We start from the raw sequence: 17528 nt of genomic DNA, 5'->3' as shown, positions 1-17528 counted from the left end.
GCTCTCTCAGAGTCATTCTTCTCATCTGTAAAATAGAGATAATAATAGCACGTTCCTTACAGGTTGTGTGAGTATTAAATGAGATCAGGCATATAAAATGCTTGGTACATAAATGCTAGCTATTTTTACCATGGGGAATGTAGTAGAGTCTTGGTATTCTGTGCATTGATGACTTAAATATCCTTTATTTCATCTCTATCATTTCCACTTCTCAGTATATGTGAATGCCACTGAATTTCAAGAGCAAATGTGAAAGGACCCTAATGAAATGATTTGCTTCTTTAGTGTGACACTTGTTTATAAAAAAGGGAGGCAAATGTCAAAGTTTATGTTTCCTTTTACTCTAAAGAATAAAAACCAAGTAAGGTTAGTCAAGTTATAAAAATCAAGTACACTTAATTATTGCTTTGTGAGTTTCTATAAATTAGCTAACCTCTCTGGGCTTCAACTTCCTCCTCTGAAAAATAGTTAGACCAGATAATTGCACTATTTCTTTCTAGTTAAGTTTGATTCAACCAAGCACTAACATATATGCAATATTAACGAGATGCTGTATAGTCATCTTTCACATGCTCGAAGACAATTGTTCATTTTCTTCTTAGTCTTTTGTTATTAATCAGAGGGAAGTCTTTGTCTCTACTGTACATATTCTTAATCTCTATGATGAACTTCAGAGCCTCTTTTTCTAGATCTGGGTGGCCTGGTCACTCCAGAATAGGGGTAACCTTTTAGAGAAGGGCACTAAGACTTCTTTAAATTGTCCCTGGAAAGACATCAGGCCTTAAGTAAGATATAGGTCCCCCTAACAGGATAGAGAATCTTCTCCAGGACTGGGGGCATAACTTCATTATTTCCCTTTAGTTCAGAAGTGTAAGTGAATCATTTTCAAGGACAAATTGCTCCAAAGGGCAGAAAAATGTGTCAGTATTGGAGGGTCACAAAGACTGTGTTGGTGAGAAAACTGAAATGTGGACAAACGGGGCCCTATCAGGAGAGGAAATACTTTTTATCTGTCATTCAGCAGATGAGGAGGGAGGAACATACAGCTAGGGCATCAAAGATGTTCACTGCAGCATTTTAAAATAGCAAAAAATTGGTAACGATACTAGGGAATGCTTAAACAATTTATGATATGATTATAGAACAAAATATTATGCATCAATTACAACTGATGTTTATAAAGAAAACTTATATGTCATGGGAAAATGTTTAAGATATAACAGATAAGAGTATATATCTTTTGAAAACTATAAATAAAACATGACATTAAGTATGTAAAAATCTTAATAGAAAAACACATGGAAGGCAATGGACTGGAAAATTAAGTGTTTATATCAGAGTGGTAGGATTATGGGTGAGTTTGACTTTAATGATTATTTTTAACATTTAAAAAGGTAAATGTATCTTCTTCTAAATTTTTTATATGAAGTATGTCTTACTTTTATAGTCAGAATAGAAAGCAATACAAATTATCTTAAAAAAAACCCTCACATATACAAACCAAAAACTAGGGTAATCATATAAAACTTAGATTTTCAGGAAAGCAGAAAAAACTACTGGAAAAGTTTTGAGAAAGCCAGCAAGGACAGGACCCTGAACCAGGTGGCAGAAGATGGAAGCAGAGTTGGCCCTATCAGTGGAATGACTCTACATGCAGAAGGCCTGGCCCTCCAGAGAGGGCTGCAGAGGTCTGGCCTTGGGGAGACTGCTCTGGAGCCTCTCTTCCTGCCTACCACTTAACATTGAATTGATTCCTTGAGGGACATAGAGAGCATGCAATACCAAAGGGCTTTTGGTCACCTACTGTCCCCCTCAGGACATACCATGTTATTTGACTCTCCTTTTGCTTAGGGTGCTTTGCTGGGCTGGGTGCTTGCAAGGAGGGTGTGTTTCTCAAAGTTCCTAGAAGTGAGCTGGGGAGGCTTCGTATGAACTAAGGAGTATGTGTTAAATGCTCCATAGGGCTACCTCTGTCCCTAATATTTATGACTCCTTTTAACACTGATATAAATTTTCCCAAATCCTCAATATAATTCTTATTGTTGTTTTTAACAATAAGTCTGTCCCCATCCTATGAAAATCTCCTCTGTGGGAGACTTTATTTATTGGTCCTTTAGAATACCTTGTTTGTCTACCCTTAAAGTCCTGCTGGATTCCGAGCACCAATTTCTCACAGTTTCTGATACCAGACTGTAGAGAGTAATTCTCATGAGCCCATCATAGAGTGGCTGACATTCTGTTTTAGTGCCAAGAAAAGGCTGCCTTTAAAAGAAAAGTCTAAAGTCATCAAAACAATGTAATATCCTGTGTGAAACAGTGCCTTGTGGTTTGAATGCATGTGGTTTGATCAGATGCCCCGAGGGAAGTTAAGTTGGAGGTGGCAGTGGATGACGGAGACTCTCAGGCCTTGGCAAGTGCGTCTTCAGCCCACCCACCTCACACTTTGGGCTCCTCGGGGAGGAGGGGCTGCAGCCCTGACCCACCATTAGCACAATGATCCTCAGGCTGCTCCTGGCTCTCAACTTCTTCCCTTCAATTCAAGTAGCAGGTAAACAACTTTGATTTCTTTCCTCCTCTGAGTTTTACTTTTGAGGTCTTATTTTGGCTTGGTTCATTTTACATTTCGAGCAATGTGTGAAATTTGGGTTTTTAAAGTATAGTTTTTCTATAAATGGCAACCTATTATTTAGAAGTTCACTGATTCTCAGATTACATTATAATATTTCAATGAACATCTTTTGGAATTAAATAAAATTTATTTAGGTATTAGTCGGAAATGTCATGTATATATAATTTTTTTTTAATTTAAAAAAACTATTATAAGCAGTTTGGTTCTGAAGGCTCTGGAATTAGACTGCCTGCATTCATATCACAGATCCATTTCTTACTAGCTAAGTGTAGGCTAGTGTTTAAACTCTCTAAGCCTCAGTTTCCTTATGTGTAAAATGGGGACCTCATCTCAAGGTCACTGTAAGGATAAAATGAAATAATCCCTGTAAAATGCTTAGTGCAGTCAGTGCTTGGTTAGCAAGGTGTTACTTGTAATTACTATAGTTACCTGAATTGAATGAGTGCCAAAATGAATTCTGGAGTCAACATATAAACGGGCACAATACAAATGCTAATAAATTAGTTTGTTTGTTTGTTTTTTACAATTGGCTGAAATTTATTTTCTTAGATTAAAATTCCTTAAATTCCCAATCATGATGACGGAGGATGATATACTTAATACTATTACAAAACCTCATTTTAGATGAAGCAACGGAGGAGTAGGAATGCTAATTTGCCCAAGGCTGTACAAGTACTAGCTGCTGGAACCAGGGTTTGATGCTAGGGCTTGTGCTCGTGACCATTGTGCTATCCTACCTAACATGATGTGGTTTGTAATTTCTTAGCTTCAGATTCATCCAAGGTTAAATCATCTTTAGAAAAATAACAGTTCCAAACAGAATGAACTTGTTGCTTTGGTGGGCTAGAATGAGGTGTTTTTCTCAGCTTGTCTCAGAGTTAGAAAAGGGTCCTGTTTGGCTCAAAAAAATGGACTGATACGGGTTGATGGAATGTTTAAATATAGTTATTTCTTTCCCTTGAAGATACATTGAAAAGTCAATCTCTTCAATTTTCTTTCTCATTTATTTTGGTTTGCAAAGACCACATTATTTGTTGTTCTTAAATATCATGTACACATGCTCCAAAGGGTATTATTTCCCAACCTGCGTAAGTACAATAGTTACATATATACCCATCTAATTCATTGTGTGATGTGTCAGCGAGAACATTTACAAATTGTGTGTATTTGTAAAAGGTGTTCATATAACGAAAGGCATGAGCTGGTGATAAGACAGGTTTTGCCCCAGTATCTAGTACCAAGCATTTAGAGCTACTAAACTCATTTAACAAGTATCTTTAAATTTATTTTTAAAAAGGCCTTTAAATGCTAGTTTTAAGGGATCTTTAAAATTTCTTCGTTTATTAGACATTAAAACAGGCAGCAAGGAAAGAGAAGCCTCACTCTGACAGAAAACTAAAATTGGCAATTGTACACAAAATACTTTGCTGATGTGCTTTGTGGACAACCATCTGTCATCAGTTCATTCACTGTCCTTTGAAGATACATTTTGTAAGACTCAAAGCTTTATATTTTTTCTTTAGAACATCTGTTAAAAGTGGGGTAGCTAAAAAGCAGATGGAGGATTCATACAAGCAAAACCTTTGTTTTCAACTTTAAAATGCATTTGCTTTTCAAACACCAAATCACCCTCCTCATAACTTTTCAGATTTGGTGCTGAGTGGTCATCTAATGAAAGAGGAAAGGGCTTGGGGTAAAGATGGCACTTTTGAAATGCTTCTTCCAATTAGAAACTTATGAGAAAACACAAGGACAACATACACAAATGTATAATCCATTCTAATCAATGGTGCAAAACCTTCCATGTGCTCTTTGTTTCTCTGTATTTACCCTCTATGAATAAATTAGAAAAATGAGATAATTCTCTGGTCAAAGTGTAATTGTCCTCCCTAGGATTGTGAGAAACTATTGGTATGTCTGTGCTGAAGTGTGTGTGTGTTTGTATGTATGTACGTTTGTATGTGTGTGCGTGTGTGAAGAATGGAAGAACGGTTCTTTTTTTCCACTAATTTAATAATCCTAAATCACTGGCTCACAGCATAGTTTAAAATACTTATTCTAGGAAGGTTAAACCTACCCTGATTCTCCATGATTTTAATGACACCCTAGAAAGATCTTTATGGCTAATTGAAAGAAGTATGACTTTGAAAGTGTGAGGAAAACTTTACTTAGACAATTCTTTTACTAAAGTTACATGTTTTCTACCAGATTTGGGTAACTGGGCAATTGAGACCCATAATAGAGGATTTTGTTGGACTTTGGAATATGAGTCCAGCTTAGAACTGCAGACCCTTGAAATGGACCTGACTTGTGATTGGTGATAGAAGGAGCATGCATATAATACATGGCATTGTTCATACATTTGCAGCCAATATTGGTTATTTTTCAGCAGGCTAGTTATTCAGTCTGAAGTCAAAATCAGGAAGACATCACTTATTTTTTTCCACAAGAGCGTTTATTTTCACTTCTCCAAACCCTAGCGAATCAACGGTCAAAATGGCCAGTTTGGGCAGGAGTGATTTCTCCAACACTGCTTCATTTCCCTTGGCATGTCTTTTTTTGAGAGAGGCACGGAAGGCAGAAAAATAATACTTAATCATTTAAATAATCGGCAAAGTCAGGTAATGAAAAACTATTTTGAGTTCAGCAAATCACCCCTCTGAGGTAGTTGTACATGAAAGGAAGTGATTTTCCTCTGATAAGAAAGTGATACTCTGAGGCTGGACTTGGGGAAAATAAGGTAAAAAGCTGAACATCAAAAATGCAGTGAAATCAGCAAATTGCTGTATCCACGTGACACTAAACACACTGTAGCCAGTTTTTCTGACTGTTAAAAAATTGATTGGGTGTTTTTGTTATTTCAAGTAAATTTGAAGGACATGTTCAAAGTATAGACCTTGCTTAAGAATTCTGTTTTACTACCATACCTACAATAAGATATTACTTTTAATGTTTTTTTAAAGGCAACCATCCAGACAGGACTTTTACAGCAAGGGCTGTATAACTAATATCAATATATCAATATCAGGAAATAGAATGAGTCATTTTCACAGATAGATTAGAGATAGGAATGACTTTGAAGCTCTCACATTCAAACATTTACTAGGGCAGGGGAGGGGATCTCACTGTCTCTCTTTAGACATAGACTGCCTTCCTTCTTAATGTCTTTATTCTATTATCATGAGTATAGAAATTCCGTATGACTATTATTCAGCTTCTATGATGTGTGAACATCTCCTCCAAGTATTTGCTGCATGCAGTGCACACTAAATTCCACTCACCCTGGCAACTGCAAGAGGTAGTGTGGGGAGCACCCCACCATCCTAACCAAGTTCCATGAGCTAAAATGTTCAGCACTCTCTACTACTTTTTTTTTTTTTTTAAGAGGGGGGAAAAGAATGCATATAAGCAGTGAATAGTGGGGTAGATTTGTTGGGTAGCCATTGCCCTTGGCCCCTAAAATTTTCCTGGCTAGTCCCAGGATCTAAGGGATGCTTCCCCAAATGCCAGCCCTCAAAGCTCACATGGCCTTCAGAAAAACAAAAACACCCATCCCAATCCAACAAACCTGCATAAAAAAGTAGAGCCTGTGGGCCCGGGAGGGAGTGATCTGTGCTAATGCATGTGCTCTACCCTTCGAGGTACCAAAGGGGTATGGTCTGCTGGGCAGGGTGGAGGCCCTGGCAGTCCTCACTAGGAGGAAAAAAAAATCAGTGGAGTCCCTTTCCCCATTGTTTTGAATTTTGGTGCATCTATGTGTGGCAAAAGCCTCATGAAATTTCACCATCAGCACCATTCTTAACTCAGATAAGCATAAATAAGGTAACTTATAATGCCTTAAGGTTTTTCCCCACTGGCTACTCCCTTGGCCCATCACCATTTTTGGTTCCTATTAATTTCGAATGCTCTCCTTTAAAGCAATAATGACAAAAAAAAAAAAAAAAAGATAATGAAAAAGACAAGACAATGATTATAAAATATTATCCACAGAGGCATAAAACAAAGCAAAAAAGTGAAGGAGAGCAAAAATAATAGACAAAGAATACCCCATACCAGGGCAGGGATGATGGAGGTTATTTTTAGGATGACTAGGGCACACTGTCACCAAGGCTTCCCCTGAGTGTTGGCTGAGGACCTAACACAGGGGTGTCAGAGCATGGAGAGGGGAGGCATGAGAAATGGGGAGAGACAGGATGTGGAACTTGTGATTGGGTCTGTGAGAAGAAAAAACCTAAAAAAGACCCAAGGAAGTTGAGGAACCTAAGTCTTGTCATCTTCACTCCAGCTGGTGGCGCTGGGTGTGGATGGGTGGGCCTGGAGCAGGAGGCGGAGGGACTCCATCCTGCAGGTGATGGCAGCTGCTGCTGCTGCAGCAGGAATGCATGCCCTTAGGAAATGTGAGGATAACTGGAGGCCCTAGGATGTCCCCCTCATTGGCAGCATACCAGGAGGGTGGATGTTGGCTGCAATGGTGGGAATCCTGGACCTGGCATGGGCTGCCGGGACATCAGAATCTGGACCTAGGGCTGACCTGGCTGGAGTGGGTAGGGCAGTGCTATCTGGTGCTGCATCAGAGGGTAGGAAGAAGGCTGCCGCTGAGGCATCATGCCGGGGTGCCCTGCTGCTCCCAGGGGTGGCAGGCCAGGCCCTCCCATATGCTGGTGCCCCTGTGGAGGGTTCTGCCCATGCTGTAGGCGGACTCGCAATTCTGCGTCTTTCAGGCTCTCCACGTGGTGGTTCTGGAGTTCAGTAAGCAAGCGCTGCCTCTGTTGTTCTAAAGCCTCTTTCTGTCCATGGTCATTTCCAGCTCCTCAAAATGCTGAAATTTGATTTCCGGTTTCTTTATCCGTGTCTCAACTGGGAGAGCGACCAGAGGCTTGCTCTTTCTCTGTTCCAGGCAGCCAGGTGCTTGGCTTTGATTGCAGCTGAGGCCAGAGCAGCTGCGGCTGTGACTGCATTTCCTTCAGAAAGTTTATGCTCTACTTTTTTGTTCTCAACGTCGCTTTGTCTTTCTTTACAACTATCAGTGAGCTCCTGGCTCTCCTCCGTCTCCTGTTCCTCTGATTTGGTGTCCCCGCTAATTTCACTGTCCTTTTCCTTCCTGATATTTGTTCATTGTCTCAGTCTTGTGCTTTATCACCTTCATCAGTTTAATTTTCCTCTTTGTTTCTGCCTTTCCAGGCTGCTGACCATCAGTATCTGTTTCCATTTTTCCCTCTGCAGCTCTTTCAAGCTTTCCTGGCTCTTCAGGCCCAGGCCTGTGATGCCGCTGCCCTCAAGCCTGTAGGTGGGATCCACTTTCTCAGAGGCTGGGGCTGCTTCTTGCACTTTCTTGACATGAGCTTCAACTAAATCCACTGGAACCTCCTTCAAGACTCAAGAAAACTCCAAAGTGTCTTTTGCTGTAGCAGATGCTACATAAGGGTCCACCAAGGATGCCAAAAAGGTAACAGGCTGGTAGGCTAGAGGCTCAAGGGAGGCATTTGAATTCTCAAGGTATGGGCTCTCGATGAAAAGCCTCAAAAACTGGAGAATGCATTCATCCTGAGTCTGATTTCCAACATGTTCTGACATTTTGTTCCAGGCATCCTTGTACCTCCCCAGGGCCTCCAGGACTAGCAGGGTCTCCTGCTCAGTCCATTCTCTTCCAGCACTGGCACCTTTACTCTTTGCTAAGGTTTTCTTGGAGTAAATATCAGTATAGAGACCAAAGCTCTGCAAATCAATTGGTTTACCCTTGTTCTTCTCAGGAAAATTTAACATCTGCTGAGCAGCAGGGACCTGAGGTGATCAAAAATGTAGAGGCACAAGCCCAGAGAGGGTATCACACAATACATTGAAATGAGGAGTAGGAGGAAGTCCCATTGCCATGGGTTCACTTTCTGGATCCATTTGGTAATTAACAAGCCCCCACTGCTCTAAAAAGGCACAAACCCTCATCACAGTACACACATCTCCAGTCAAGTTCCCCTGACAAGCAGTGCTGGTCAAATATTCTTGGAGGTTTAGGTGGTATGTGTCAATCATAAAATTTTGATATGCCAAATATATCTCTGGAGTCTTGTTTTTTCCATTGAAAAACTTGGGAAAAGCACAGCTTTCAATCACGTGAATACAGTTATAATCAAACCATGATGCATAGCTTGGAAAAATAATGGGACTGGTCTGCTTTGTGATATTATCTTCACCGGGGTGAACTGACTGACTGATCACTTTTGAAGGGAGCTTCATCTTCCTTTCCTCCTGTTGTGACTGTTTCTTCATTCCACTCAACTAGGTCAGCTACAGTTTCTCTTTAACAGGTGTATTTTCACTATCTTTCTTTGGATTTACATTTTTGGGAAGTACCCCGTCCTCTGTGTTGGGTACAGGTATCGGGCCTTCCATATTCTTGAAAGACCTTCCTGCTCTTCTTCCTCTTTCTGACTTCTGCACGTCCCATAAAGACGAGCTTGGCCCTTCTTCCCACACTTCTTATGTGATTCTGGGGGTGTGGGGGGCAGAGAGGAAGGCATTAGCTGATGCTTTTCTATTTTTTCTCTCTGGAATTCTGGCTGAGTCTTCATTCTTTGTTGAAGTTTGCTGTTGAAAACTCATGGGCTTCCTGTTCTTGTCCACCTTGTAATCCTCCTCATTCATCAGCATCCAAAACCCATTTTGCATGAAACTTCCATGGTTTTTCTGGAATTGGTAGATCTTCAATTTCCACATCAACATCATTACTATGGATCCAAGTTTTGTAGCTGTCCAGGTAAAGCCCCTAATGTACTAACACCTGCTTGTCTTATCATGGATCGCAACCACTCTTCATTTCTAGAAGGATACACTTCACTGAGGAAGGATACAGATAAATGTGATGGAAGCCTTTGACTTCTCATCAATAAATGTCCCCTGAGGTCCTTTGGTGATACCTTTCAATTTGTTAGCCAACTTCAGATCAATGTCTGGAATGAGGTAGATGTTGGCTCTGGTCAGATAATTGCTCTGCACCAATGTTTTTTTCAATGTTCATAAACATCTCAACATTACTATTCATTAGGGTTGGATTCTGTAGATCAAACCTTTGCTATCCATGTTCATTTTTATGCTTGTAAGCAGTCTCAAGAATGTGACACAAGGTGCCTCCAGTTTTGAAATCCATGAAACATTTTGCAGGGAGTTTGGTGAAGGCCGAGTTGGTTACATGCTTCCCAAAGGCACCTGGAAGTGGAGAAACTGCACCACCAGCCCAGCCAGCGGATTATTGGTAGTTGCATCTGCATGAACATATTTTTTGTAGTGCTTGCCCAGCCAGACCTGCACCCAGTCCACCCAATCCGCACTGTCTCTAGACTCCCAAAACTTGCTAGCCTGGGGGGCCTGGTCCTTCTGTCATTAAATGGCCAGGCCCACAGCCATAGCCATGCCTCCTGCACCCAATGCGCCCTGTGCCACTACCTAGACCATTGTCTCCATCCATTGTCCCCACCACCTCGCCTGCCCCGGCCCTCCTGGCATTCCTGTTCACACCAGCACCTGCACGTGGCCATCAGTGTATGTCTCTTTTATGGTGATTTATTTGACTCTTTTTGGTCAATGACATGGTGTTGTCATAAAAAATTGTACCCAGAGCTTTCAGTCTGAGAATTGTGGCATGAGAATTGATTTCTGAAGCTGGAGAGAAGGTAACCCAGGCCCAGTTGAGAAGTGGTTGGAAAGTAGGTGTCTAACTGCTTGCCCCTTACTCTCATTTTGATGACTAGAAGAGAGGTGTCCTGTATGGGATCAGTTACTACTCAGTTGCTCCTTACACAATGTAAAAAAGAGATTTGAGACTTCTTTGGCCTTGGTATTTCAGTGCTAATTTCATAGGCATTTTAATTTAGTCTGTGTGCTTCACCATGCAAGTTACGTGTGCTTATGTTTTCATTGCTGGAAGAAAGCCTGAATCATGGTGGAGAACTTCTTACTTAACTTTGAGCTGCAACTTTATCTCTGCATCACCATGACTGTCATCTTTTTCATTCGTCATCATCTTCCTTATCTTGGGGACTCTGGCTGCCAAGGTAACCAGGTTAATGGTTCTTGATGGTGTCATCAGAGTTACCCATTAACTGTTCACTCTTACCTCTGATCTGATAGTGAGTCCCTTTCTGCAGTACCCTTGTCACTTTGTTGGCTCACAATCCAAAATGTAATGTATGGGTTACAGCAGTAACTCTTATTAGTCACCCACTCATTCTCACAAGAATCTGAATTCTTGAAATGTCTTACATTTTAACAGTGACATAGATGTCCTCATTAAGAGCTTAGGTGTGTGTTTGACTTCTTTTTTCCCCCACTTGCTGAGAAGGTAACAGGTTGTACTTTTCATTGCTGAAGGATACTTGACACGTGATGAAGTGTCAGAACATCACTGTGGCTATATGTGCAACTTCCATGTGACCTGATAACTTTCCTTGATATTGAACATGACTAATAATCAGGGTACATAGTTTAAGATCAGCTTAGGAATGCTGATTCTGGGGGGTTCCATTTCTGAGCCACAGACTATCCCATAGAAGGTGGGTAAGAATGGACGCACATGAGAAGACTGTTTCCTTCAACTCTGAGGCTCCTTTGGGAACTAAATAGGGTGTTAGTAAGTGATAGGTCTTGAAAGTATTGGATTCCTGTTTTCCAAAGTGCTTGCTTCTTCTGATGCTTTGGTAAGACAGGTCTTCATTCATGTGCTCATTCAGGTATTTATGAACATCTTCTATGTGCTATTCTAGGTTCTGTGACAGATACAAAAACTCATTTTGAGCTTCAAGGAAGTAAAAATGAGAATTGTGAAATTTTCCTGGAAAATTTTTTCCATCAAGCACTTCTATAATGATACTCTTTTTACATTTACTTATTTTGTGGAAACAGTTATAAGCAGAACAATCCATTGAATTGTTCAATTTAACCATAGACATTTAGAGATGGGAGGAAACTTAGACATCTCTCAATGTCTGGAAAAGGAAGTTGTGTTGATGCTTCCTAGAAGGTGCTTATAGAAAGATGACATTGCAATGTTTCCTGGCATTTTTGGATGCTTTTAGGCTGGGCCCATATTACTTATCTAATATATATCTCCTTTCATACTCTAATATCCCCAACTCCAATACTGCAGCCTTCTTCACTGTCTCATACAACTACACTGAAGCTGAAGATATGGGAAGTGGGTAAGAAGAAAAATAGTTCTGATTAGGAGTCAGCTGAGGGAATGATGGGCTAGTGAAGGAGACAGAGAATGTGTTTGGAGAAGTAAGGGGAAGAAGGCTAATGAAGTATCATTAAAGTCAAAGGAGGGGACAATTTAAAAACCCACAACACAATGGTTAATAGCATGAATTGGATAAGGGAAGGGGAAATGAATAATAACTTGGTAAGGCCACTGGTTTGGTTAAAAGGAGGCCAATTGGGACTTTTGAGTTTAGGTAGAGTTGTGGGGAAGGGAGATAAGACTTTAAAGGGTTAAAAAAGGGGCAGGAAATTACTAAAGTGAAAACAATTAGGACCATTTATCACCTATAATGTTTACCATGGTATTTTGTACATAGCAGGTATGTAATAAATGTTTGCAAACTAAGTGACTTTATTATGTTTAACATGTGGAAGGAACCAAATGCTGGTCTTGAGAGAGAGAAAGAGAGAGAGAGAGTGTGCGTGTGTGTGTGTGATGTGTACTGTTGTAGGTTAGAGGGGAAAGAGAACTATTAGGGAAGAAAGGAGGAGGCAGAAGGAAAAATGGAAGATGGAGGCCGTTCTCTCCAGAAGATGAGGGGGAGATGATTTGGAGCATGGGAGATTAGTGAGGGGACAACCAATATCTAAGAAAAATGGGGAGGAAGAAAGGAGATTTATAGGGGCAGAGTTGTGTTAGGATGAAGCTAGGGGAGATGAGCAATTTTGTGCTGGTAAACCTAATGTTAAAGATTATGTATAGATATATAATTCAGAACAGATCGCTGTGCTAACCATATCAACAAGGGCCACAGGGATGTTACATACCTTGACTTTGAAGCGCACGCGTACTTTAAATCTGCTTGAGCCTTCAAAAATGCACACTATGGCTGGGCGTGGCCTCAGCTCAGGGCTGAGATAACACACAAGGTTCAGGACCAGCCCTCCCGAACATCAGGGGCAGGGCTCCCTTTTCCAGTCAGGAAACTTAATCTCAGCATCTCCCTATAGTTTTTGGAACAAAGATGTGGCTGCTTGCCCTTGGCTTTGGAAAGGTCATTTATTCTTTTTACATTTCTTTTTTGTCAAACTCAAAAGCTAAAGCTACTGATTTTTCAAGGTAAGGGGATGTGACTAGGGGATTTAGTCTGTTACACCGTGGCACAGCTTTTCTATGCCTTCGTTTTCTCATCTGATATATGAAGGGATTGGACATGAAGACATTTCAGGTATATTTCTGGCTTAAAAATGCTTCTTTAGTGGAATAAAAACCTCTGGCTTTTATCAGCTCTAAAAAGGAAACTTAACCACCTTTCCCCCTTTGTAGAAGCTCTTATGATCTCATAGAGAAAATACAAAGAATTGCAAGCCAGCCATCTCTGAAATCGTCTGGAGGGAGTGCAAACCAGGGTCTTAGATACTAATATGCTTTGAAATGACTGCAGAAGTTTAAGGGACAGTATTGTCTTTGTTCTCTCTCATTTTCCTATGTAATGCTAAGATTCGACATAGCAATTATTTTCAAACTTCCAGGCCATGACACTTACCTAGAAGATTCTGTATGTGCCAAGGTGGTCCTGAGCAGGCTCTTTGGAAGTAGAAGATTTAGGGAGAATGGAACAGAATAAATATTCTCTCATCTTTTCTACAGAGTTGTTTTGAATGAGGGCTCAGAATCATGGTGACTCAAGAGGAAAATATGGTTCCTAAATTTGGTTACTGGATTAAAATAAACATTTAGAAAATCATATAGGAAGCCTTTTGATACTTGTGGGATTTCTTTCTATCTGTTAGCTGAATTACTACCATGATATTTTTGTAGAAAGCTATAAAACCCTGGTTACTTACTATTTGGACTACAGGCATCCTTCTAGGGTAATACAATTTGATTTTTTGGAAGTAGTTTGGTGGCTTTGGGTATGGTACCTCTTTCGTATAAGTTAAGGTGCTCTGCCATGGTGTCCTCTTGGACTGTCTACCATTAGGAGCTGAGAGGATACTTGCAGACCTTTGAATGGTAGAGGTTGGGTCACATTGCACCCAAGATTACATTGCTTTAGCTTCAGGAAGTGTCAGTTCTAGATTCCTCCTACCCTGCATTGCTGGGCAGTGTCTCTGAGTGGTAGGGATGGATTACAGTGTAGGTAATGGTTTTTAGCAGGTTTGATATTAACTGTCATCCTAATACAGATGACATCCCAACATACAAATCTATCTCTGACTTTCTTGAACTCTAGTTTGACATATCTAACTCCTGGACCTTTCCTCCAGGGTGCCTTGCCCACCAGTCAAACCCAATATATCTAAAACTGAACCCAACAGCTTTTTTCCCAAACAAATTTCCTCTCCTCACTTATCTAATTTTGTCAACAAGCACCTCCCCGTTTGCTCTCACCCAGCCCATGACCTCTGTGTCATTTCTGATTCCTATCCGCCATCACAGAACATAACTGTGCACAAATGACTTGTTCATCCTTTCCATCCCAGCTGCCATCTCCACAGCTCAGATCCTATGAGCTCACATCAACACTATTGCAACAGCCTCCAATGGTCTCTGCCTCTGCTCTAGCTTGGCTCCAAGTCATTGCATTCTGCACTGACTATCGGTTACATCAAAGCTGATGTGCTAACATCCCAAGTGGTACTTACCACCCCATTCTTAACTCAGATTTCTTCAGTTTCCCATTGCCTTTCTAGTAAAATCCATGTGCCTTTTCTTGGCATTAAAGGCTCTCCATGATTGGTACCAGCCATCTTTACCTACTTCCCTGTTAAGTAAGTGAGATGCTCTCCTAGCCTCCAGTAAACCCTTACACTAAAAGTCCTTTCCTTCATTTTGACCTGTCTTAAATTTGCCCAGACTTCATGTCCCAGCTTAAGGCCAGCCTACACAAAAGCCTCCAGAATCATGTTGCCTGGCAACAAGGCCTCTTTCATGTGACTGTCAGTGAATGTTTATAGGGCTAAGATGCCATACATGGCCTTGGAGTACAGCTAATTTTGTACCTGCCTTAAGATTTCCCTTAGAAGGAAAAGTACTTATTGATTATTTTGATCATGTTTTTCTCTTAAGAATTAATGACTTAGGTCTAGGTGCTCAGATAGGACTTTTTGCTGCCAAACTATTTGATCTTTGAGTTACTTTCTGACAGTTTCATGTAGCACAAAAATTTTTTAAAAATTATAGTTTGACATACACTATATTAGTTTCAGGTGTACAGCATAATGATTGGACACAAATCAGGGTAAAATGTGGAGCTTAGTGCTGACCAACAGCAGCTTGTTTAGTAAATTGATTAATTAGGCTTCAATTTCTATTGTTACTTGTTATTATTTGTTACTTGTTTGGACTAAGATCTCTTTAGATTTTGTTTAAAATTCACACTTTTTGTTGGTAAGAATGAATGAATGTGCTTTGATGTAACTGATAGTTGTACATACACAATCTTGGGAGGTGGGGTTGGGTTGGCTAGTTGCCTGACTGTTTCTCTCTATAGAAGTCATTGCTTCTGTCATGGCCTTCTCTACACAATCCTCTTTCCATCTGCTTCTGGTTAACTTCACTCTCCCCTTGCCCCCTTATATATAAGGGTGGTCATAACTCTGCTGCTATGAGCTACAGCTTCTAGCACTACCCCTTATGGTTCCATGCCTTTGCAAATAGTCCTTTTATAAATAAAACCCTCCTACTACTACCTAATTTTGAGTGTGCCATCTGTTTTCTTCTGGGATCCTGAATGAGACAACATATATGTATATATACCATGATTTTTTCAAAGTCTCTTTTTTTGAGAGGCTTTCCTTAAATCTCTATTCCTTGTGAAAATGGGGAGAATTGCAAGATGACAGTCAATAGAAAACTAGAGGAAATGACCAGAGTTATTTTGAAAATGTAATCGGTATTACCTTTTTTTTTTTCATTTTAACATGAATTTTAGAGCGTCTGGAGCCATTCAAGGTATGAATCATTCATAGCTCTGTTTTTATCTTCCTAGTAGCTCAAAGAAGATGGTGAAAGATGCTGTAGTCTGATGTGTTTTATACTCCTCTTTCTCACAACCGTAAGAGGCCAAGCCACCAGCTAGAGCTACCACAGCCAGAGAAGGCTGAGACTCCCTTTCCTCCCAGAAAGCACAGTTTGTCTGACAGCTTCCTGAGTAACCCTGGGTTGGCCTGTGGGGCAGCCAGCTTGTTACAGAGACTGAGAAGGAGAAAGTGGTCAGATGGCCACATGTTGAAGGGTATCCTGGGCCTGAGCAGGAAATATACTCAGAGGGAAGTTACGGTAATTTACCAGCTCTGTGGTCAGGAGGGAGGTGTTCTGTGCCAGGGAAACCAGTGTCATCTTCACAAAATGTTCACAAACATCATAGGGCAAGATGGTTGAAAATAAAAAGCTTTCATTTTCTTTGGTTGCTGCCTAACATGTTAAATCCTGTTCAGTCAGAACTTAAAAAAGGAAAAAAAAAGGTGATCAGGATTTTCCAACCTGATCTTTAAACTGCAAAAGAAACTCTGGTTGGGATGTACAGAAAAGGAACCCGATAAAGTTCTTAAGAGGTTCTGAAGGGAAGCCACACTGCTAAATAAATATCTACTATATATTTTCTACTGCTTTTTTAACTTCCCAATGCAGATTTCAGCATTGAGTGCTGCCTACTTTACTCTCTGGTTTACCAGCATCTATGTGGCATTTTATTTCTCTATGGCGTTATGATAAAGAAAAGGAAATATGAAATAGGGTAAATTAAACATGACGAATAAATACAATTCAAAAAGACTGTGAAGTTAAGGATTTTCCCAAATGAAGTTTAGACTGGAAAGTGACTTTATGTATTGACTAATATTCATGTTCAAACCTCTTTGTACACTTGGGCAAGCTGAAATGGAAGAGCTGCCATGGGATAATTATTGCTTGTGGATCTGAAATAATTTATAAGAGGCATTTCATGTGACCATATTATCTGTAGGCCTTATCTGGGATCCATCTATGACCTTCAGGAAGTCTTTGCAATGGTAAGCAAAATGTTTTGTGTATGTGCACTAGAGGCACAGACCTTTTGGAGACACACTTTTTCTAAATATGACCATGAAATCAAGTCAGTTTTGCTGAATTCACAAAGTTGGTTATCCATTCATGGTTTAAAACATTGCTCCTAGAATCATAAATAAAGATATACATAAATAAATAAAACCTTAACTCTTCCAGTGTTTGTGTGAAATTGCTCAAAAAGTTATTTACTTCATTTGTTTTCAATTGTCTCTCCTATAAAACAAGGGATTGGCTTAGATCATCTCCAGCTTTCCTTAAAGCTGAGTACTTTTTGCAGCATGGGACTCCAGCAGAATGGTGGAGAAAATGGAATTTATCTTGGTCCTGTCTTTCCCACTCCATTTACTCTCTTGCTCAATGGTATTTTCCTCCATAACTCTCAATTCACACATGTACTACCATCCAATTATCAAGCCTAGCTTTGAGAGGATCTAAAATCAGTCATTGAAAGTGTGTTGAAATTTTGATGCAACCTGCCAGAGAGAAAACACAGTAGATTAGAAGTCATGAGGCATGAGCCAAGTCTTAAGGGTCACTTACTTGTCCTGTAACATTGGGCAAGTCATTGGCTTCATTGACCTCAGTTTTCCCACCTATAAAATGGCCATAAAGATGAATACCTTGCGTATTTGCTTCTCATGTTAATATGGAGTTCAT

General features: G+C 40.2%; 1 protein-coding gene across 1 annotated transcript in view; it reads left to right on the top strand.

Moving 5' to 3' along the window:
- The first annotated feature begins 2353 nt into the window (after window positions 1-2353).
- The window catches only part of CD28 (CD28 molecule), a 30367-nt gene continuing 15192 nt past the window's right edge, over window positions 2354-17528 (top strand). The window contains exon 1 of the mRNA XM_081142713.1: window positions 2354-2548. Within this exon, the coding sequence (XP_080998839.1) occupies window positions 2494-2548 (55 nt within the window). The 5' untranslated portion in view covers window positions 2354-2493. The remainder of the gene's footprint in view (window positions 2549-17528) is intronic.

This window comes from Miniopterus schreibersii, assembly GCF_964146895.1.
Source record: "Miniopterus schreibersii genome assembly, chromosome: 7".
In the NCBI taxonomy this organism is placed as follows: domain Eukaryota; kingdom Metazoa; phylum Chordata; class Mammalia; order Chiroptera; family Miniopteridae; genus Miniopterus; species Miniopterus schreibersii.
Note: the sequence above shows the minus strand (reverse complement) of the source record. Positions and strands in the feature narration are given on the sequence as shown.